The following is a 24,685-nucleotide window of genomic DNA, read 5'->3' on the forward strand; positions in this document are numbered from 1 at the left end:
TATTTAATGAAAAGCTCACTTGGAATAATCATATTGACCAGTTAAAAGTGAAAGTGAAGAGATCACAAAATATTTTAAAAGTAGTATCTAATTTTAATTGGGGTGCTGATAAGAAATCGTTGTTAAGGCTTTATAATGCAGTATGTTTATCTACTTTAGACTATGGCTGCCAAGTATACTCATCTGCTTCAAAGACTAAACTTAAGGAATTGGACGCTGTGCATAATATGGGGCTAAGGATCTGCACTGGCTCTTTTAGAACTTCACCCATTGAAAGTATTTATGTAGACTCCCATCAGCTACCACTGGATCTAAGGAGGCATGAGCTAGGTCTGAGACACAATGCGGCTGAAAAGCTTTAAGGAGAATCCTTCTTTTGAGATCTTAAAACAGTGTGACTCAAGGCTTTTTGGACCTAGATCTTCAGTACCATTTCAAATCAGACAGCTGGGTGAACTGGAGGATGAAAGCATAAAAACGCAGATTATCCTACAAGTTAAACATCCTGCTAACCCTCCATGCTTTATTCCAATAATAGATGTCTGCATTAAAGAGGCAAAGAAGAAAGATCGTCCATCAGAAGAAGTCAGAAACAAGTTTTTGGGGCATGATGAGAGGCATAAAAATGAAAGGAAAATCTATACTGACGGATCAAATTCGGAAGATGGAGTAGGATGTGCAGTGGTGTGTGAGGGGAATGTATATAAAAAAGTTATCAGACTCCTCATCCATACTCACTGCTGAAGTTATCTTTAAATCATGCATCTGATAAGAAATTTAATCCACAGTAATATACAGTAACTCAAGGAGTGTTTTAGAAGCCCTAAAGAAGTTTAACCCTACCCATCCCTTAATTCAAAAGGCTTAGGAATGGCTGTTTTATCTCTCTGTTTGCCACAAATCAGTAAAATTTTGTTGGATTCCTGGGCACACTGGTCTAGAAGGGAACGAAGTGGCTGATAGTAAAGCAAAGGATGCTGCAATATGCGATTTCTTAACTAACAAGGTGCCACACTTGGATATGCGTCCAGTTATCAGACGATATAGTCGTACAAAATGGCAGCAGAGATGGACTTTCCCCAATTTACCCACAAATAGGAAGTACAGAAACATTAGAAAAAGTATCAATTTTTGGAGTTTGGGTTTTAATCGTAACAGAAGATTTGAGATCACCCTAACACGGCTTAGGATTGGCCATACCCGCTTCACTCATAGCTATATTTTTGAGGGAGTCAGTGCCCCAGTTTGTGCTCACTGTGGTGGTCAGCTATCCGTTGAGCACATGCTGGTGCACTGTCCTAAATTTAATCGCCTTAGGGCAAAGTACTTACTGACTGGGAAGACTATTTTAGAAATTTTAAATGAAGACGTTGAGGTAGATAACCTTATGGGTTATCTGAAAGAATCTGGTTATTATAATGAGATATGATCTTACAATATTTAATAAAGATTTTAGTCATATTTATTTTATACACTAAGTATATATTTTGAATATAAAAGTTCAATATGTATTTATTTTTTGTTGGTTCTATCCAATATCATTCTTCATTTTTTTACGTTCATATTTTAACACTGAACTTTACTATTCATTATCAGTCATATCATTGATTTATACATTTCACCTTCATTACGGCGCTAAATAATCCTGATGGGTTTCGGCCCTTGGTCTTCAAGACCTCAATTTCTTAATCAATCAATCAATCTATAAGCGAAGCGAAATACTACATTCCTTTTCATGTTTTCTTTTGTATTTCAGTAATCTATTCTTCAAAAATGTCGAAATCCTCTTATATGCAGATCACTATCCTGTGCCAGTTGCATTTCACGTCCGTCATTCATTCCAGATTAAAGATGGATTTGCAATACTACTGACTCATTCTGGGAGAGGGGCTAATGGCATTCCGCAGTGAGTCTTCTTTTGACCCACAAGCATATTACTGTCTCATTTCTACTTACAGCTCTGTTATCACATTCCTTTCTTCAAAGCCTTCATTAGTTATTGTGAGATATCGTTGTTCATATGCACTTTTATACAACTAGGTATGCTGTAAGTAGCTGTGAAAATTCATAGCAAAAGAACATCGACATGCGCCAGTTTATACCTGTATTCATGCAATACAAATACACACACTATGACTTACTTCTTTAGAATGTAGAAAAGGTTCAAAATTAACCTTAATAAAGGGTAAATCCAAGGTACTTATATTCATATATCTATCATGTTACACGAAAGATTGTTAGATCTCGTCAATCTCCTGTGGACTTCATCCAGATCTTCCATAACTTCAATCGAATATATATATATATATATATATATATATATATATATATATATATATATATATATATATATATATATATATATATATATATATATATATATTGAATGTGTGTATGTCTACAATTAATTTTGCCAGCTTATAAAGCCAATTAAATACGCAGCTACCTCTGAGAGAAGTCCCGCCAATTGTTAAGACCTAACAAATAGTACCAACCCGGGTAAGTCTAGGGGTTGATGGACTTTTATGGCTGACATTCTCAATAAGCCACTCAAAAGATCGTAGATGAATCATATTGCTTAACGTGTAAAGCAACTAAACTACCATCCTTGACATAGCTGAACTGAATACGCAATTGCATAACGAACGTAGCACTACATCTTGGGTCTGCATTCACGCTTCTCTTCCTTCGGAACTGGAATAATAATGAATATTTCACCTTTCAACAAAACCAACTTGAATTTATGGCTAGCTGATTAACCATTCATCTGCTTTCGGGGAATTCTTAGCTCACCGCCAACCTGAATAGAGTTCGTTAAGCGGCGCCGAAGTGCAAAGCGGGGATCGAATGCCGCCATAAATCTCGAGTGCACGATGGCTCGAACGCAACTCACGGCCTTAGGGAAGGCAGAGAGGGGTTGCCTGGAGTTTTGAAATGAGGGAAATGAGATTTACGAATTTTGGCCAAAGGCACAGTGAAACAGACTAGACTCCATTGGTTTACTCCTACAATTAATTACAACAAAATGATTTCACATTTCAAAACAAATACCTCAAGTCACTGATGACGAAGAGTTTTAGTTATTGCTATCTGTTGGTACTGAACTTTATTATCATCATCATTATTATCTTCATTATTATTTATGTGATAATAATAGTAATAATATTATTATTATTATTATTATTATTATTATTATTATTATTATTATTATTATTATTATTATTATTTCGGAAGAAGATCCTCTTTCAAACAAACTTCATTAAACAGAATGGCCATCTGGATGCCGTTGTATTATTATTATTATTTTTGTTTTCTATGCCAATCATCCTAGTTAACTGGGTGGTATTTATAGTGTGGGGTTGTGGGTTGCATCCTGCCTCCTTAGGAGTCCATCACTGTTTATGTGCGCTGTTTCTAATAGCATGCTCTTATGCATGAGTCATGGAACTACTTCGGCATCTAGTTTTTCCAGGTTCCTTTTCAGGAATCTTGGGATCGTGCCTAGTGTTCCTATGATTATGGGTGCAATTTCCACTGGCATATCCCATATCAACCTTATTTCGATTTTCAGGTCTTAATACTTATAAATTTTTTCTCTTTCTTTCTCATCTACTCTGGTGTCCTATGGTATTGCGACATCGACGAGTGATACTTTCTTCTCGATTTTGTCAATTCTGGTCTATTGGCACGTATCACCCTATCTGTTCCGATACCATAGCCCCAGAGGATCTTTGCCTGATCGTTTTCTATCACTCCCTCGGGTTGGTGTTCGTACCACTTATTGCTGCAGACCAGCCGGTGTTTCTTGCACAGGCTCCAGTGGAGGGCTGTTGCTACTGAATCATGCCTCTTTTTGTACTGGTTCTGTGCAAGTGGCGGACATTCAATTGCTATGTGGTTTATGGTCTCGTCTTTCATATTGCAATATGGGGTTAGATCTTATTTCCATCTATTGTTCTTTGGCCATATCTGGTTTTTAGAACCTGATCTTGTGCCGCTGTTAGCATTTCTTTTGTTTCCTTCCTGAGTTCTCCCCTCTGCAGCCAATGCCATGTTTAATCGCTGGCCAGTTCTTTAGTCTGTCTCTCTCATGTACTGTCCGTGCATTTGTTTGCTGTGCCATTCCTCTGTTCTGTGTTTCATTCTTCTGTCTCTGTATATTTCTGGGTCTTCGTCTACTTTTATCAGTCCTTCTTCCCATGCACTCTTTAGCCTTCCTTGTTTTCTTGCTCTTTAGCCTTTTCTGCCATCTCTTTCAGTTTGCTCAAGTCAGATCTCATCACCTTGATTACTAAGGAAATAATCAACACAGTCACATGTGTAATAGAAAAGAATTTATCAATGATAAGAATATTGATAATATACTGAAACAGTAGTAATGTGGCAGTCTTGTTAAGACTAGTTATTTTATTTGTTTATGTTTCCCTATAGGAGGGTGGTGCCGTCAGTGCACCTCATGCGGGGGATGAGAGCCATAAGAGGGGATAATGGAGATCAGTGGAGATTTGTGGAAGATAAAGCACAGGAAAGAGTTGAGTGGTGGAATATCAGAGGGGATGTAATGTATATGTAATATATATATATATATATATATATATATATGTGTGTGTGTGTGTGTGTGTGTGTGTGTATGTATTGTGTATGTGTATGTGTGCTCTCGCATATGTGTGAATTTTTATCAGCCACTGTCTATCGTTGTATTTAAACCAGGCCACGGTTCAAATAGTGGCTGGCGCAGAAGCACTTTATCAGTTATTCTCAAAGTATAGTGAATTTGACACATACACACACACACACACACATATATATGTGTGTGTGCGGGCGTGCTTGTGTTCAAACATATATACAGCCCTCCAATAATTTTCACTCCACACTCAAAAAGCTCAGTTGAAGGTATAACACCTAAAGGGAATTACACACTCTCTCTCTCTCTCTCTCTCTCTCTCTCTCTCTCTCTCTCTCTCTCTCTCTCTCTCAGGTACCGTGCATTCCTCGCTCAAGTATATCACACACACACACGATGAAAAAAAAGCTGAAATTGTGTGTTAATAGATTCGTGTTTTTTCTTAGCCCTCATATATTGGCATCTCAGTCTTCCGGAATAATGCATCAAGCGAGAGCTGGTCCGACAGTCTTTGATGAAATCGAAGTGAAGGTCGTTGAGTCGCTACGGAGTCATTTCCTTCTTATCAGCTTTCCGTACCTTGATACCACGCTTACATCATCATTTAGTGGTTTTTGTTTTTTCTTAGTATTGGTGCTGAAATAAAGCACACATGTTCGTTGCGGTGTGACACGATGTCCGCCACCCGCCAGTTTTATTATGCCGTCAATACTATAGTTACTGCTACAACACTTTTCGCCAAATGCTGAAGCTTTCCGGAAAGGTGCTGGTATGACGCCGCTTTCGGGTTATGTGACACGGAACTAGAAAAGTTCGGCCGGGCTGTTTTGAGTTTGTAACTTTGTTCGCAAACAATATATATGTATGTAAAAATATCATTATCAATTTATTCAAAGTAAAGAAATCATATGAACCAAGAAAAAGAACATACGTATTGAATAAAATGTTAATAAAAGCAAATTGATAAATAAAAGCTAAATCAGCGAACAGACAGCAAAACGCTCAGGATTGAAGAGTAAAGAAATAAATATACTTGATACAACAGTGACTACATGGTTTTGCTATGCTTAGCCGATAAACATGCACCGGGAGGTAAACACCACAGTTATATGTAACGTTTAAACTAGAGAAAATCGCCATCTTTTGTAATCGACGAGATGGTTTCCACGAAAACAAAACTTCGACTTAGAGCCTTGTCTTCCAAAAGTCAAGCCTCTCAAGAAAGTCAGCTCATGACTTTACCTGCAAATTTCACCGAAGTCTGTACACACGGGATTGAACATAGCTCCTTCCCATCTCCCATAAGGTGGTAGCGCCGTCAGTGCACCTCTTGCGTGCACTGTTTTCATTACGTAGTTCTTTACAGCGTCCCTTCGGCCCCTAGCTGCAACCCCTTTCACTACGTTTAATGTACCTCCATTCATATTCTCTTTTTTCAGTCTTACTTTTCATCATCTCCTAACAATTAATTCATAGTGCAACTGCGAGGTTTTCCTCCTGTTACACCTGTCAAACCTTTTTACTGTCAGTTTCCGTTTCAGCGCTAAATGACTGCATAGGTCCCAGGGCTTGGCTTTTGACCTAAATTCTATATTCTGTTCTATAACTGCTTCCCAGTACCAATGGCGGAGTTGAATATATTTATAGCCATTCTATAAACAGGAATACTTTGAGATTAAGGAGGGGAGAGAAGCAAGCCACGGCGCACCTGAATGTTAGAAATAACCAGTTGAAGTTTTGCCACCTCCAGAATGAATGAGCGAGCGATTAATTCAAATGGAACTGAACGTGGCAGTATGTGTAGAGTAATGATGTGATGCTGTTGTGGCTTTTGTGTGGATTTGTCCCGAAGAAATGGTTTCTGTTTCGAATCTGATTTTAGCGAATTATTTTGCAACGCCACCAGCTCTTGGAGTGAACGTTTATGTGCTCAGAAAAAGGACAGAAAAGGCATACAAATTTGCCTAAATTACAACTCACGATATATTACTCAAGACGTACTGGTAAATGTTTTCATTGCAATACTTTATCACTTTCAGGTTTTATTGAGCAACAATTCTTCTAGCCACGCAGACAATTATTCTGACTGTCGATTTCCCAGTTTTCTTTTGAGTTTTACAAATTACAAGCATTGTCTCAGTCAAGTTTTTTTTTTCAGCTGTGAATACAAGGCAATGACATTGCTCATTCATGAATTATTATGCCTTCAATTTTGTCTTTTTTGTTTCTCTTCTCGTATCGTGCCTTTTTTTTTTAGACAAACATCCATCGTTGATATGATAATATCCCATCTGCATTTTGTAGTTTGGTAACCACAGCTGCTATGGAAACATAGAACACTGCTTATGGTGTGCGCGCAGATTTTATGGTCTATCTTGTCTCGATTTCCCTTGAAAACCAACGCAACCCCCACCCCTGACCCTTTCCTCCACAAACTTCGGATACAAATATTTTTTTAATGAAAAGTTGATATCAATGAATTAGATTTATGGGACACATTTTAGCATTTTGTCAGATTTCGCAAAAGGGAATTCAGTCAGCTAACTGGGAGCTTGTGTGCGGCGGCGGAAGAAATGGGAACACAAAATAGAAACATCGTTTTCCATGAGCTGAAATTCCCATTCATTCGGAGTCAAGCCGTAACACTCCTCCTCCCCACTATTTCTCTTGTTTTCGTCAGGCCCGGGCTAGTTTGTGGCAGTGGGCCGTGCGTCCACCAGCTTCTGCACAAAAGAATGACAGAAGCGTTGTATGGTAATTGGAATAAATTTTCTCTAAACATGTTACCATGTAAAAATTTTCTCTAAACATGTTACCACGTAAATAGAAAAAATATTTTAAATATTGCTCATAAGCAATTACTAAATGGATTCTAATAATTAATTTTTGTTTCCCGTGTTTTACTGTTATACACCTGCAACCAGTTATGATGTTAACAATTTCCTAGATCTGTGATATAATGATTTGGCAACAGTTTTCTGTTTGATCGTAATCATTATCCACAAAGGCATTTTCTGAGCATCATCCCAAAACTAAGCTGTCAAATTCTATGATTGTCAGAGCGCATCCGGGCCTTCGAACGTGTTTCGCATACAGCTTCAAAGCTGCCTTCAGGCATCTTTCTCAAACCATTTCGAAACACTACGCTACAAAACGAAAATAATATTAAACGGAAAAGATCATCAGCGATATCTTTTTTTTTTCGATATCACAAAGCAAGTCCGAAATACACTGAAGAATTGTTTTATAAATTTGTTTCCAATTCTGATTTTTTTTGTGCCCAGAGATTTTAAAAATTAAATCCAAACAAGACTTTTCTCAAGCGCGTTGTCAGTAAATGTTGAGGTCATAAAGAATCTATCTTCCATTTATACAGAAACCATATACGTATATGAGCAAATTGTACCTTCAGACATTACGTAACTTACAAAAGCTTATGCAAATACGAAATATATACAGTAGCGCCGTATCGTTAAAAAATTCTCTTCACTTACTTGAAATTTTCATTTTAAAGGCAGAGGGTGTAGAGAGAAGAATGCAGCCAAGAAGCTCGAGGCCTCTTCATTAGGCGTTGGCTGAGAACCGTCTGACGATAATAGAAGAGTGTTCGTTCGAAGTCTCCTGTCTCCCTCGACCTCAGTTTATCATCAATGCTTAATAGTCTCGTTATAGATCGATGTCATACTTGAAAACTGTATCGTAACTGGCATCTCTCTCTCTCTCTCTCTCTCTCTCTCTCTCTCTTCCTCTCTCTTATAATTCTGACTTTAGTTTGACCAACGGTCATCATGCAAGTCAAGTAACTGACCCTCTGTGAATGAAGATAATTTGTCGTTGTTAGCGAAGATTAAATCGGCTGCATGCCAGCACGAGTTCTTTGCTCTTTGAACAGTCCGTAAGGTGATTCGAAGCATCGCCTTATTTATTAGTAGAAAAAAAAACCGGCGACAATAGATCCCCCACATGTCATGATTCTCATTTTAAACCGAGTTGTTGAGACAACTCATTGTATTGTCATTTTTTAATGAGAGCGCAACGATTTAGTTTATGTCATTTTAACATTGGAAACAAAAATAATATTACCATATCATTAACAAGAGCTTTTGCAAACTCTCCAGTTCCTCGGCGATGATTTTTTACCTACTTCTGATCACGCTCTACGTAGACCGTGCTTCCGATATCCTTGCAACCCACCACGTCAGTCCCTATTGAAATAGTAGCTACCTGCCACGTCCGTGTATGTGTCAGTTCGGGTCACTGGCGATTGAAATATTCTACATTGTCGGTGATGTGTTAATTGGTTTATTATCCTGTAACGTTCGGGTTGCAGTCGCATGAAAACTAAGCAAGTTCTCGCCCCACAGAAAGAATAACCCTTGGCATTGTTGGTGGATGCCACTGTAAAGAAGACAAACCTCCGTAGGGGCAAGTGTTATTTACTGGCAGGCGCAATGTCTATGACTTTAAAACATTAACACATTTTAGACTTGAAAATATCACTTTCCTATGTGTAAATGTGTGATTTGAAAGTGTCTGACGTTCGCAAATGACCTGACCAACCGCACAAAATCACGCACTAGGGTAAAGAACCTGGTACTGTACCTTAGGTTAGGTTGAGTGTGGTTGGATAGGTCATCTGCAATTGAAACGAACGTCAGAAATGTTCAAAGCTCACATTAAAACATAGGAAAGTGACATTTTCAAGGCCCAAATGTGAAAATGGTTTAAAGTAGGATTTTACTCTTTGAACGTTTCTGACGTTCGTTTTATTAGCAGATGCCCTAACCAACCATTCCGAACTTAAGCTAGGGTAACCAGGTCCTTACTTTAGTGCATAATAAATTTGAAAACGATCCATAAACTTACATCATTCTGAAAAAAACATATCAACGGGATTAAGGTCCCTGTATTTCACCCTTGCTTTCTTACTGTGGCCCTCCAAATTGTAGGATATTAGTCTCGAAAAGTACTCATTTGCTATTGAAACTAATGTCAGAAGCATTCAAATTAAACAAACATGGGAAAATTATGTTTTCAAGTACAAAATACAATACAAGTTTAAAATAGGCAAATACCTCTCAGGTTATTGGAATTTTAGTCTAAGCTTTTTTAGTATAAACCATAGTCGTGATCAGTAATGAAGTACCGACCCACTGGGTACCAATCCTAGATTTTCCATGTTCTGCCAGGGCGGTTAGACTCCTGCTAAGCTGAATATTGTCAGTTATTTGGTGTGAATTTTCTGTTAAATGCTCGGGACAATTAAATTGAGGTTCTGCCCCTGTGCATTTCAACTGATACACTCTTAATGCCTGTATCCTATTATAAATCAGGCAATTCGGCAAACATACTGAACAACCATAGAACTGCCCAGAAAAGTGTGGATTTAATGAATTCATAATAATCTTCAATACCATATGATGCAAAAGTCTGTAATTCTGCCACTCATATTGTTCATGTGTTTTGTCTTCAACAAATCTCAACTCACATCCAGCCTCCCTTCTCATAATTCACACCCAAGTGGGTTTGGATCTTCCTACTCTTCTGATTCTACAATAAGCTGTAGGTCCCGTTGCTAGGTAACCAATAGGTTCCTAGCCACGTAAAATAAGTCTAATCCTTCGGGCCAGCCCTCTCTAGGAGAGCTGTGAATCAGCTCAGGGTCTGGTTAAACTAAGGTATACTTAACTTTGTTACCCACGGGAGCCCAACTAACACTATCGGGTACTAGTCTAGCCATCATATCCCTTTCGTCAAAATCACAGCTACAAATGAAACATCCGTAATCTCCCTTTTGGTATCATTTCCAACTATATCTTGCCATCTGATTCCCAGTATTCTTCTTCAAGTTTAATTCTCAGACTGACAAAATCCTGTAGATATCTAATGAATTGGTACAATAATCTGAAAATGGCAACGATTCTGACAGAATTCAAGAATTCATATGATGTAAATATTACCAGTATCTTTGTTGCTGATAGAAAATTGGACATCCATATAAAGCATGTTTAAGAATCCACATTTCGAGACTGGGTCACTTGAGTTATTCATCAATGCCTGTGAAATGCATAACATAAAGCCTAAATCAATAGTTGTTTGAAAATTATAACCATAATATTGTGTTCTCAATGAAAAAAAATTATGATACTGTACCTTAATCTCAATCCGAAAGGTAAAACAGAAACACACAAATCATCAAAACAACTTTTCATAATGCTATGGGTGTTAGGAAAAATGTTGGTATCATTGTTCTGTTTAAGCAGACTAAGTTGACAGTCTAATTCCAGTTGGGTGAGGTTGTGTGCTTAAGTCGTGCAGTAATGGTTGTGGTAATCAAGTTGTTAAATTTTGCAAAACAGGCATTATAGTTCAAGTTTGGTGATTAACTATATAACAAGGGGTTATGTAGCTATTGCAATAAATGTGTAATGTTAGGGCTACTTACTGAAATTTTAGGGCTTTGTGCTTCCTTATATGTGACTTTATCAAGACATAAACAGCTGTTCCAAGTTAATTATTAGTTTAAATGAACCAACTTGTTCAACTGCCCAATATGTTGGAGACAGGTGATTGGAATCATATTCTGGTGTCAGATGTAGTTTGTCTGTAAGGATTCTAGTAGAGAGTCTGTTAATGTTTGTTTATTTAAGAATTGAAATTTAGGCAGGGAATGTTAGATTATGGTGATTCTAACTGTTTTGCTATTATTATATTTTTTATCTAAATGAATCTAGTTTGTTCTGCACTGGTATAAATTCATGATTATTTGCTGCATACTTCGTTTGTTACTCAAATGTTCATCAATGCTGGGAGGGGCAACAAGTTCATTTACCTCAGGTTACACTGGGGCTGCTTTGAATTCTGAGATAATTGTCTGTACTACCTATTAACTGATTGTTTTCCTTCGGAGTTTGAAGAATTGTGAAATTTATTTGGTCCCAGTTTGCATTTATTTTTTTTATCACATCTGCATTCTCTTCACAGGTTGACGACTTATGGATGGTAAGTAACCTGGCATAACTCCCACGATGTTACGTTGACAAGGAACGGTGAGAAGTTTTCTTCTTTGGGCTGTGGATCAGGGATTGAAGACATTAGCAGTGTTTCCGGAAAATCAGAATCACGTTATTTACCTGTACTTGATGTCTGGTTTAGTTCATTCCCTCATCAGATCACAGTATTCTTGTAGCTGTTGGTAGTAGTAGTAGTAGTAGTAGTAGGGCACCATGGAGTGATCTGTTGTTTACTTCTTCTTTTTTTCAAGGTTAGTAGATTTCTCATTTCTTGTTAGGTTCAGTGAAACCACTGAGTTGAGATTCCTAACTCTCATATGGCTGGCTCTGTTGAGAAGTTTTACAAGTAATTTTTTCCCATGAAAGGGGGACTTTTGTTGTTACAAAATCAATCTTGCTTTACCAGTGATACATAAATCTCCTTCGTTCATTGATTATTGCCAGTATGTGTAGCCCAGGTTTGAAATTCATGAGCTTATTTTCAACAAGTACCCGTAACCCGTGTTACCAATCAGTCGAAAAGTACCACAGTCGCACTTAAGTAACAATTTTTTTTTTTCATATCGATTTATGCCCTAGATGTAAAACATAAACAGTTATTCTTTTCAGTTTCCACTTCCCCTGGATCAGGAATACAATGCAATTATAAATTTGAAAACAATTCCCAATTTTTGTTTATTTTAAACATGTAGGTACATGCATGCGCAGATCTTCTGAGGTCTTTTCCAGCAGGAAATAAGGGTCGATTGAAACTAATGTGTAACTGTCTAGTTTTCAACTGACATCGAATATCAAGTTTAGGAAACAAAATGGTGAATGAAATTTGGGCCGAATCATCATTATATCTTATCCTCAAATTTTTTAATAAGATTTCAGGTACTTAGTAAGAATAAACCCATAGGAAATGTGGGAAACTGAACAAAATTCTATGCCCTGGGCCTAACTTTATTTGATTAACATCTCGTAGGGGGGATAGTACCATCAGTGCACCTAATGCAGTGCACTTTAGGCATTACTTAAGGTTGTTCTTTGCAGCCCTCCTTCGGCCCATAGCTGCAGCCCATCATTCCTTTTATTGTACTTCCATTCATATTTTAGCCTGTGTAGTATTTAAAGAAACAACCACTATGAAGATTCATTATCTGGGCCATAGAAAAAGTAAGTAAGATCGCCCAGTGACATTTATATCTTTTCCAGACTTTAGAGGGGAAAAGCCCTGGTTGGGAGGCAGTGAAATTAATCGATGTCTACATGATGAATTTTCCCATTTTGCATTTTTCTGTTTGGGATATTCACGACAGTTAACACCATTTCAGGTTTTAATATGTTGATATGTTTCTTTCAACAGGAATTCGAGTTTCAACCTGAGAGGACGAATATTTTGGAAGGGGTGTTTTTATTCTTACATACTATGTGACATATATTGTGGTCTAAAAGAATTATGACTTCTCCGTCTGTATGAGTGACAATACACACAGATGCCTCGTTGACAGATTGGAAGGACACTGGGAGGATCGTAAGGTGGCAGGGAGGTGATTGGCTACTCTGAGGAATTCTTATATCAATTTCCTGGAACTGATGGCTGTCTTTTTGTCCTTTGGATGGTGCAAGCAAGGAAGTAGCACCTGTCTGAAATTCACCTGACAGGGGGTCTCATTGTAATGGCAGACTCTCTATCAAGGAAAATGACAGCCTCAACAGAGTGGATGTTGGATAACCACTCCTTTCAAACAATAGCCAACACACTTCCACAACCGGAAGTGGATCTGTTTGCCACATATGAGAATCACAAACTCCTAGTATATGTGTCTCCAAATCTGGACAGTCAAGCAACAGCAAGAGATGCCTTCCTAAAGACTGGAACAAGGGGAGGACGATATCTTTTTTCTACATTGTCCCAGATTACGAAGGCTTTGAGCAAACTTCTAACCTTCAAAGGATCAGCTTACTTAATAGCCCCAAATTAGCCAAACAGACATTGGTTCCTATTTCTTCAAAAACGGACAAAAAGATCAATTCCACTATCGTCCGCTGCTCTATCCCAGACAGTAGGAGGGAGAGTCGTTTACGTATCCTCCTTTCTGACCCGAGACCTTCATGTATGGATTTTTTAAAATATCTATCATGAAAATTACTCACCCAACATTGCTAGGTACCTAGTGCAAAAATTATGGATATCTATCCGGCAATACCAGTCCGTATGGAAGACAAACACCTTGCGGTTACAGCAGTCATGGCATACAAGGCTGCATTAACAGGACCCTTGCTTTATGGATTCGGGATTGACTCCAGTATAGGAGTTGTCACTTCCCTTCTGCAGTCTTTTGCTCTACAAAGGCCCGCTCCTGAAAGGCTTCCAATTACTTGGCCCCTGAACAAGATGCTTAGACTTCTAACAACCCCTCAATTCAGCAGACCCAATACAGCCACAATGCACATGCTACAAAAGGCAATCTTCTTGATTGCATTAGCATCAGGAGCTCGTATTAATGAACTGGGCTTTCTTAGACAGGGAGGATGCATCACGCAAACAGCTGACCATCAATTGTTATTGTCCCCTGCCCATCATTCCTGGCCAAGAATGAAGATCCTTTAAGGAAGAAATCTATTCATATAAGAAAACATCCCAGAGGGTCCTATTTTCCTACACCCCAGCACAAACTAACCATTCTCCCTACAGGGGCTGAGAATGACTGTACAGGCAGTCCCTGGTTATCGGTGGGGGTTCCGTTCCCGACAGCGTGACGATAACCGAAAATCGGCGATAACCAAAATTCAGCGATAATAGCACTGATCCCTGGTTATCGGCGCTGATATCCAGTTATCAGCGCCAATAAGTGGGGATCAGCGCTGATAAACGGTGGTCAGCGCCAAAAATCCAGTTATTGTCGTCACCAGACAAGCGCAGTAAAACCGGATCGCTGATAACCGGGGACTGCCTGTAGTGTCTCTCATTAAAAAGGCAAATCCACTCTTTTCCTAGGTCACATGATATTAGGAAAGCAAGTACGTCATTGACCTTCTTCAGAAATGTCTCTTTCGAAGAAGTCTCCAAATGTACAAGGTGGTCATCAGTTAAATTATTGCCACATGCTAGAACAAATTTGACTACACTGCGTATCAGTAGGTGGCATGGTTAGTCCTAACACCTAGGTGCTACAGCAGAAAACCAGGGGTCTTATTGATGGTGAGTATGATAACTATCGCTGGGAGAAGGGCGACAGTACTGCAACCAAACCCAGCATGCTAAGGTAGGCCACTGTAGAACTACATCCTAAAACGTAAATTTGTGGTACCAAAACCTGAAGAGTATTTGGAATAAAGAATGGGATTTGAAATTTGTGGCTTGACCTCAGCCCAGAAATGTTTTTTCCTTTGGGGTGTTGGGATTAAAAATTGAGAGCCTAAGCCTTTTTCATCACCTGTCAGTTTCTTTGTAAAGCTCCTTGAGGACGAAACAAGCGACTATGCTATCAAAAAACAAGTTTTGATATAGGAAAAACCTTTTTTTGGTAGTCGCTGTTGAATCCTCAAAACCATCCCACTTCCCTGACGAAAAGGCATGGGATTTGGGTAAGGGGTCATCCTGCATTGACCAACAGAGAGTAATGGCTCCTTGGTCTTTAACGGCCCAGTTGTAAACAAGAGGGCAGACGTGCATGCGCAATAGTCACTTCTCTTTCTTGCGCGATAGTCACTTCTCTTTCTTGCAGGTTCTTTGGCATTCGAAAAACTGGGTTCAGCTCCGCTGAAGATTAGGGAAAGTGCCTTCTTATCTTTGAGTCCATTATATACTCCATCACGTGTTGTTAATCATTATGACACAATACCTGGCCAAAAGACCAACTAAATTAGAAGGGAATTCTTTGATATTAGTTTGGTCACCATGTAGCTCTGGTAGACCATGGAAGGTAACTCTTTGAGGACTCAACAGCGACTACCAAAAATAGGTTTTTCCATGTCAAAACCTGTTTTTTTCATTTTTAACAAAAATCAGCATAAAGTAAAAAAAAAAAATGCTGAAAAACAAAATGATGTAACTGAAGGTATTGTATATAAAACAAAAAGTTCCATTATAATGAAACCCATCCCATATATGTTCACATCCTACAGAGTGCTCTTAATTGGTAAATCTTCTATGGAAAGGGAATGCAGAAACCATTATTCACTTTCTGTATCTTAAGATTATCATTTCTTTAACTTCCAACTACACAATTAAAATATTTGAAATTAGACTTAGGCATTCAAGAGATTTTGAAGGCCAGGCATATTTTTTTATAAGATCAACCAGGTCTAAATCCTTAATTTCAACTTGATTTTAGGTGTCTGTCATCCATATTGCAGTCCCAAGAATCTGAGTTGAGACAGCAGTTGTAAGTAAAGGATAAAAAAATAACAAGTTCTAGACATAGTTCATTGCAAAAGAATTACAGTTGAGAACAAAAGAAAATTTAAACCTTTTGCTCAGGTTGACAATGTGATGAACATGTGCAATAATGCTTTTAGTTATGTAAGACAAAAGAACCCCCTTAAGTATGAAGTACTGTACAAAAGTGTACAATGTATAAATCAATACGTCATCCACCATACCATGAATGTAACATATTCCATGCATCATTCAGTGTACTCTCTCTCTCTCTCTCCTGATCATGTGCTTTTACTATGTTATCAGCAATACACAAATGCTGGAGTTGTAAGCTAGTAATTACAAAGTTGTGCCTTTATTAGTCATTTTCTGTAACCTACAAGAGCCCTTGACATTCTGGCAATGTAAAGACTGAGAAACTATGAAAATTTATGCACTGACATCAATCTGCGCAAAAAATACCAGAATTCACTCCTCCATAACACTGATATTGAAATTTAGTACTAAATTATGGATTTCACAATCTTTACCATTAATATTAAATGTAAATTCTCCAATCCATACCAATTGTACTTTGTGGATTTACTCATTATTAACAACGGTGAAGTGTGAATTCACTTCTCCATACCACTAATAATGACATTATTCACTGTCATCCTACTGATTCAATCATGGGTTAATCATTTTTACCACTGATCCAGTACTGATTATTTACTTCTCCATTCTGCACATCAATAAGCTCCACATTTTGACAAAATTTAAACAAAACATTCATAAATAGATAAAATAAAAAACTTACAAGAATATTCTAATGATTTCTCTCCATAGTAAGAACATTTTCAGATTTTTACCATTTACAGTACAATATGACAAAAATGTGAATACCCAACAAGGACAGCAATAACATTCAGACCGTAAAGTAATTACACTCAAAACTATAAAACTTGATTCTCTTTACAGACCAGGTGCATCACTAAAGTAATAAAGAAATCTTTTCAAATTTCTTCTCCATGCATGAATTCGATGTGCAGTGTAAGCTTGCAACTGAATAAGAATTAATAATTCACTAACATGAGAGTGTATGACTGAACAAAATTGAAATAAAAAAATATATGAACAGTGCACACCCTATTTAAAAGTAGATTAAAATAACTGCCCGTTTTCAAGTTACTAGCTTATGCAGTTATATGCACATTGAATTCTGAGGCCTTCAAAAAGTTTATATGGTTTAAGCTCTCAGAACCTTCCCTATTTCTACTAATAATTAAAAGAAATACAGAACCAATCTCAATTGAACCAAGCAATAATGAACTCCCAATTACCTCATTATAAATCTATCAAAGAAATCAAATAGTAATACGAAGTGAGTGATACAAAAAGAATAACTACTGCTACATGCTTCTGGTATACTTTTTTTCCAGATGTGAAAAGATAAAAGCTATTACCAGAAAAGGTCACCCATCTGACAAATTACATCTCGTGGCCAAAGCCTAATCATTACTTAACTAGTTACTAGATTAACCAAATCCATACTGTCATTCTTAATTACTTTTTTTTGCATTTAACAAACGTATCTATGCAATCAAGTTAAAACACTCGGGATTTCCATGAAATCCTGTTAAAACACTCAGGATTAAAACTCTACTCTTTTACTCCAAAATTTAAAGTAAATTTTGTAGCATACGCTCCTTCCAGAATTAAGTTTCACCTTCCAAAACAATGAAATATAACATTTTTGCAGAAGCAAGAAGTCCCATAATTTACTTCTGAAAAACAAAATTCCATATAAAAAAATATTTGTTTACCATACATACATTGTATTAACAAATAGAAAGCCTATATACAAGTTGAATATTATACACAACTTACCTCCTTAGGTCTGGTAAATATCCTATGCACACAAACAAAGTAAACACTACATAAACATCCCTCTTTTCCATACACAGAAAGGGTCTAAAAAAAAGTAATGAAACCACTAAAGATCTTTAACAGTTAATTAAAATAATTACCAGGTAAGATATCATTGTAATCATACTATAGTCCTTTAGATAAGTGCAAACGTTATCTCTCAACCTAAAGATAAATCTTAAGATCACAGTAAAATCTGATGTTTTGGATAATAATCCCCTTTTCTACTCAATGGATACAATTCTAACAAAAGCTGACAAAATCACCAGCTGAAGCCTCATCTCTGCAAAAATTTATTTATTCCTTTGCAAGTAAGGACTTAACACAAACATTAAAGTACTCCTGGTATTTTGTGTCAGCATCTCTTTCAAATGTAGGCAAAAGCACACTGAACAAAATATGCCATTCCCATGTATTACTACTGAACCTATTCTCCCAGTCAAGACCATCAATTACTGAAGTTGGTGTACCTGAACATAATGAATGACTGCAATACAATGAATGAACTTCCTGACTGCAAAAGACTATACAATGTTATTGTAAGTAGTTTAGCCAAAGCATATTTGTAAAGAACTGACTATTGCACATGTTGAAGAAGAGACTCTACATGATGAGTCAAAAAGGAATATTACAAACAACTCTAACTACTGATATGCATATACTAAATGATTTAGAACAATATAGTATAATTAATACTGGTATATATGTTACATAAATTACCCAAGAGTTTCTGAAGAAAATGTAAATTTTCTTTGGCATTCTAATTACCAATGAAACTCTAAAAGCCGAAGTCAAGTATCAGTCTACACCATAAGCCAGTTGTCTTGGGAGACAGGGACTCAAGATTGTAAGGGCAAATCCTTACACTTTTGAAATACATATGGCACACACTGTAACTTGAAACAGCATAAGTTGACATGGAAAAAAGATCTCAGGTGAACCACTTGAATATATTGATATAAGGATAATATAACTATGTAGGCGTGATGAAAATTAGGTACAATACATTAGGTACAAGAGGTCTGTGACAAAAAACATGACAACCATGGAACCTGCTTTATGCACACAATAATGGAATGACAAGACTGGATATGTAATAATCTGTAAAGATTGACTATGGATGGAATAAAATGCTACAATAAATGAAACATGCCTCAAAAATAGCATATTAGCACTCATTCACTGACTATGGAAACACCCAAAGAATTGACAATTTTGCTAGTGAATATAGACAGTTATAATCTCTTCATTTAATTGAGAATCCAATTTTCTTGACTGAAAAGTGTCCTTATGGGCCATTCCTGATACACAATGGAATGGTTGATGCATGATTAGAAGTAGAAAATATGACTATATCACAAAAGGCACATCCATATTCAATGAGCTTTTATCATTCTAAACACTACTTGCGTATTACACTTATAATAAAATGTTCTACATAAACTCAACTGAGAAATAAAATGACTGAAATACACAGCTACTGTACTTGCAACTGTATCCTTAGTTGTAATAACAGATCAGCCTGACGTCAGAAAATATAAATATCTCTGCATTCTTTGGCATTATAAAGCACAGAAAATTTATAAAACCTTCTGAAACTCTATCATGGAACTTTAATGGAAAAATTTGGGAAGAACTTTAATAGGACTATTCAATACCAAAATAGATACCCTGTAACTACATAGGCCTCTAAGCTTATGGCGCTCTTAAGAAGTTGAGGAGTGCATAATACTCAGAAATTCAGCATTTTTTTTTTTAAGAGATATTTCTTCACAAAACCATCTTCTCTTTTAAGCAATCTTAAAGGCACAATATGTTCTATGCTTCAATTACCACCAGGTAATGCTAGGTTTGTTTACATGCCAACAGCTTGCTCATTAAAATGAGGCTTTGTGTATGAGAAGAGTAACTAGTGTCATGTCCAATCACTGAAGATCCTTGCAAATAACATTAGCTGAAACTGCCCAAAAATTACTGTCTATATTAACTGCACAGCACCAACTGTCCAACAAGCACTGATGGATCTTTGTCCATACAACATACCTTTGGTTACTCTATGACATCATCAATTGCTTGCTGAAGCGCTTTGAAAGCTTTACTGATTTCTTCCTTGGTCAAATCCTTATTGGCAGTTACTCTTATTGATGGGGGTGGAGGATTGGCTTCTTGATCCCACAGATATGCTGCTACAGTCAAAGCTATACCATACTTCTCAGCCTACAATGGAAAAGCAACATGAAAACTTCATTGAAGCCTATTTTACTGGTATTACTAAAAGGAATGACAAATGATTAAAAATTTATCCATATTGCAAAAATGTGGCCTAACTATCTAAACATCCTGAATGCAATCTACAAAGTCCACATTTACAAGGAAAACTCTTAATAATATTAAAAATTCATATAAAATTTTTAAAAAAATATAAAATTATTATTAACATAAAGTTGTTTTATGTAAAACATTATTAACCCTTAAACACCTATTGGACGTATCATACGTCGACTAAAATTGTCTGTTGGGTGCCGAGTGGACATACCCATCGCATCGACTACAAAAATTTCAACCTTCGTCAACTTTGACTCGACCGAAATGGTCGAAAACGCAATTGTAAGCTAAAACTCTTACATTCTAGTAATATTCAATCATGTACCTTCATTTTGCAACAAATTGGAAGTCTCTAGCACAATATTTCGATTTATGGTGAATTTTTGAAAAACTTTTTTCTTACGCACGGGCGTAACTCAGCCGAAAATTTCATAAATTCTTTCATTTTTTGTTGTAATTTTTGCACTGTTCTATATTAGCCGTTACATAAAGTTTTATATATGAAAATGTGCGCAATTTCATGTAAAATACAGCAAAATACAACCCATGGTTGTAGCTTTTATCAGTTTCGAAATATTTTCATATAAACCACGATAACTGCCAAAATTTCAACCTTCGTCAACTTTGACTCGACCGAAATGGTCAAAAACGCAATTTTAAGCTAAAACTCTTACGATCTAGTAATATTCAATCATTTACCTTCATTTTGCAACCAATTGGAAGTCTCTAGCACAATATTTCGATTTATGGTGAATTTCTGAAAAAACGTTTTCCGTCCGTCCGCTTTCAGAAATTCTTTTCACACGTTGTCGTAATGTTTGCACTGTTTTATATTAGTCGTTACATAAAGTTTTATATATGGAAATGTGCGCAATTTCATGTAGAATACAACAGAAAATAACTCATGGTTGTAGCTTTTATCAGTTTTGAAATATTTTCATATAAATCACGATAACTGCCAAAATTTCAAGCTTCGGTCAACTTTAACTCGACCGAAATGGTAAAAACGCAATTATAAACTAAAACTCTTACATTCTACTAATATTCAATCATGTACCTTCATTTTGCAACAAACTGGAAGTCTCTAGCACAATATTTCGATTTATGGTGAATTTCTGAGAAAAAAATTTTTTCCTTACGCTCTGCGCCGCGTAACTCGGCCAAACATCTCAGAAATTCTTTCACACGTTGTCGTAATGTTTGCATCGTTTTACATTAGTCGTTACATAAACTTTTATATATGAAAATGTGCGCAATTTCATGTAGAATACAACAGAAAATAGCTCATGGTTGTAGCTTTTATCAGTTTTGAAATATTTTCACATAAATCACGATAACTGCCAAAATTTCAACCTTCGGTCAACTTTAACTCGACCGAAATGGTCAAAAACACAATTGTAAGCTAAAACTCTTACATTCTAGTAATATTCAATCGTTTAACTTCATTTTGCAATAAATTGGAAGTCTCTAGCACAATATTTCAATTTATGGTGAATTTAAAAAAAAAATTTTTCCTTACGCTCTGCTGCGTAACTCGCCGAACATCTCAGAAATTCTTTCGCCTCGTTGTCGTAATATTTGCACCGCTTATATTAGTCGTTACATAAACTTTTATATATGAAAATGTGCGCAATTTCATGTACAATACAACAAAAAATAACTCATGGTTTTAGCTTTTATCGGTTTTGAAATATTTCCATATAAATCACGATAAATAGAAAAAATTCAACTTTCGGTCAACTTTAACTCGACCAAAATGGTCGAAAACTGCAATTGTAAGCTAAAACACTTACAGTCTAGTAATATTCAATCAATTAGCTTCATTTTTCAACAAACGGGAAGTCTCTAGCACAATATTTCGATTTATGGTGAATTTTTGAAAAAAAAAAAAAAAAAAAAAATTTACGTCCGTGTGTTACGAATTCATGCATCATTTTGTGATAATATTTTCTCTGTGTTGCTTTGATCGTTTTAAAATTTGTTATATACCAAAATCATCACAATTTAGTGTACAATACAACTAAAAAAAATTAACTCATTAGCTTTAATCATTTTGCTTACAGCGCGATTTGTATACAATTATATACGAGTTTTTTTTTTTCGCTGTCATATATTCCAATATTTATATATGATGATTTTTTTTTCATTTTTGATGGCTACATACTAAACTTCAGGCATTGACAAAAAAAAGGAGCCAAAAATTAACTCTTAATCTTGAAACTAAGCGTGCTGTGATTTTTTGAAAAAAACTTTTTTTCCGCTTCGGCGCTAACTCACCAAACGCCGCCGGCATACGGGAGACGTTTTTGTAAATAGGGCTTCGGCGTTAAAGGGTTAATATATACTGTAGATAATTAAGTGCAAATTATTATTAGCAATGATTCCACATATTTGTACAGAATATACAGTAGTAGTTTAAATCTACAATATAACCACTGCACAGTTTACCAAGGCTGCCAAATTGAGCCAAAAATATTGATTATTTGGGATGAACCTTACTACTTGTAAAGTTAGCTTATATCTTTGCACTGTTAGATGCAATCAGCATTCAAAATAATCCAAAGAATAACACTTGGTTGACCTTAAAGTACTGTCCCTGTAGTCAGCTGTTTCTCACCATGGGAAACAGGTGACTACAGGGAGAGTACTTTAAGGTCAACCAAGCATTATTCTTTGGATTATTTTGAATGCTGATCACACCTAACAGTGCAAAGATATAAGCTAACTTTACAAGTAATAAGGTTCATCCCAAATAATCAATATTTTAGGCTCAATTTGGCAGCCTTGGTAAACTGTGCAGTGGTTATACTGTATTGTAGATTTAAACTACTACTGTATATTCTGTCATTACTAATATACTTAATTATCTACAGCATATCTGAAAATTAGTAATTATTAGGTAAATCATTTATTTATCATACAAAAGAAACATACATACATATTACATGTTGGAAAAATTCATCTAAATAAGAGAGAGACAGAGGATTATTATTTTTATTTAAATGTTATTATTTAATCTTATTAAACTTATTAATATTTGAAAATTAGTAGTACCATACCCTCGAAAAATGCTTATCCTATCATCCTGAAACACTTATATATTTTAATATAATTTCAAAAGTACTTTAATGTAATTTTAATATTTCAATATTATCAATTCTGAGCATCTATCTTCGCTTTAATGAGGTCGGGTACGTCCTGAATGGAGGGTAGAAAACCAGTTTCTCTCTCTCTGAGTTACGTATTTTTTATTTAATCTTACAGTATTATTATTATTATTATTATTATTATTATTATTATTATTATTATTATTATATAATCTTAATAATATCTGAAAATTAGTAAATAATTTTTTCATCATAAAAAATGTATTTAGTTATGAAAATAACATCAAAATACATTAATTAGTGAATATTTCCTGACGAAAAAGTCTGCGAATTGCTGAATTTTTCACGAATACGAGGGGTTTACTAATACAACAGCAATTAAAAAAAAAAATTAATTTTCTACCTTTTCAACTATGTTACGCAGCAATGCTTCATCCTCATCTCGAACACCAGTAGATACTTTCAGCCTGAGATGCTTAACAGGACTTATATCATCACCACACAATTCAACCTGTTGATATAAGAATGATAAATAAACTAACATTTACAAGAACCCATCCTTTTCTGTACACAAAATTCTTGACAAAAACACAAATTATTATTATTATTATTATTAACAAATTATTATTATTATTACTATCATTATTATCATTACTATTACTCTTAAGCACAAGTCTTATTGGAACAAAGGTCCACAACCTTTTTGTGGTTCTGATTTGATGTTTTCTGCTAAAAACAGAAAAGATTTACCTTTCCTCAAAGTAGTATCTAGTTTTGTAGATAAAATGAAAATTGTGATAAAATCATTTGGGTACTTACCTACTGTTAAAGTTAGCTCGCATCTTGCTGTTAGGTGCCATGAGCATTTAAAGTAATAATACTTGGCTGACCCAGATGGACTGTCTATAACCCCTGTTTCCCACCAGGTGGTGTTGGAATGGTTACGTTCTTATCATAATTCTTCCTGACCACCCACCAAGATGTGGGGAGGCTGGGTGAGTTTCTAATTCTGCAGTAGGTAAGTATCCAAATAAAATATTCTATAAAAATTTTAATTTTTGGGATGAATCTTACCTACCAATAAAGTTAGCTGACTGCCACAGTGAATGAGGATGTTGGGCTAGTGCAGCCAGAGAAGCAAACACTCAGCCAAGCAAACTAAAAGCCTTTTCAAAAGGGGAGGGGAAAAAAACCTTTTAAACAGTCTTACCTGTTGTGTGATCCTTCCCAATAAGTACTGCCACCAGATGGTGGATCCACAGCAGGGTGTAAGGTCCTCTTAGCAAGACTTGTTGGAAAATCCTTCCTTGAGAAAAGGACTATTTCTTAGAGTACTAGTGAT

General features: G+C 36.0%; 2 protein-coding genes across 7 annotated transcripts in view; one reads left to right on the plus strand and one right to left on the minus strand.

Moving 5' to 3' along the window:
• The window catches only part of IFT43 (intraflagellar transport 43), a 184,481-nt gene that overhangs the window by 44,449 nt on the left and 115,347 nt on the right, over positions 1-24,685 (plus strand). For 4 of the 5 annotated variants that reach the window (XM_067120212.1, XM_067120211.1, XM_067120214.1 and 1 more), the window contains exon 3: positions 11,609-11,626. The exons of the other annotated variant lie outside the window; for it this stretch is intronic. In XM_067120212.1, coding sequence (XP_066976313.1) covers positions 11,609-11,626 — 18 coding nt within the window. The remainder of the gene's footprint in view (positions 1-11,608; positions 11,627-24,685) is intronic. 5 annotated transcript variants of the gene reach the window in all.
• Spt-I (serine palmitoyltransferase subunit I) overlaps positions 16,038-24,685 on the minus strand; it is a 38,998-nt gene continuing 30,350 nt past the window's right edge. For both annotated transcript variants that reach the window (XM_067120208.1, XM_067120209.1), the window contains exons 10-11: positions 23,747-23,854; positions 16,038-20,128 (exon numbers count right to left, since the gene is read on the minus strand). In XM_067120208.1, coding sequence (XP_066976309.1) covers positions 19,961-20,128; positions 23,747-23,854 — 276 coding nt within the window. In that variant the 3' untranslated portion in view covers positions 16,038-19,960. The remainder of the gene's footprint in view (positions 20,129-23,746; positions 23,855-24,685) is intronic.

The sequence above is a fragment of the Macrobrachium rosenbergii genome, chromosome 18 (assembly GCF_040412425.1).
Source record: "Macrobrachium rosenbergii isolate ZJJX-2024 chromosome 18, ASM4041242v1, whole genome shotgun sequence".
Classification (NCBI taxonomy): domain Eukaryota; kingdom Metazoa; phylum Arthropoda; class Malacostraca; order Decapoda; family Palaemonidae; genus Macrobrachium; species Macrobrachium rosenbergii.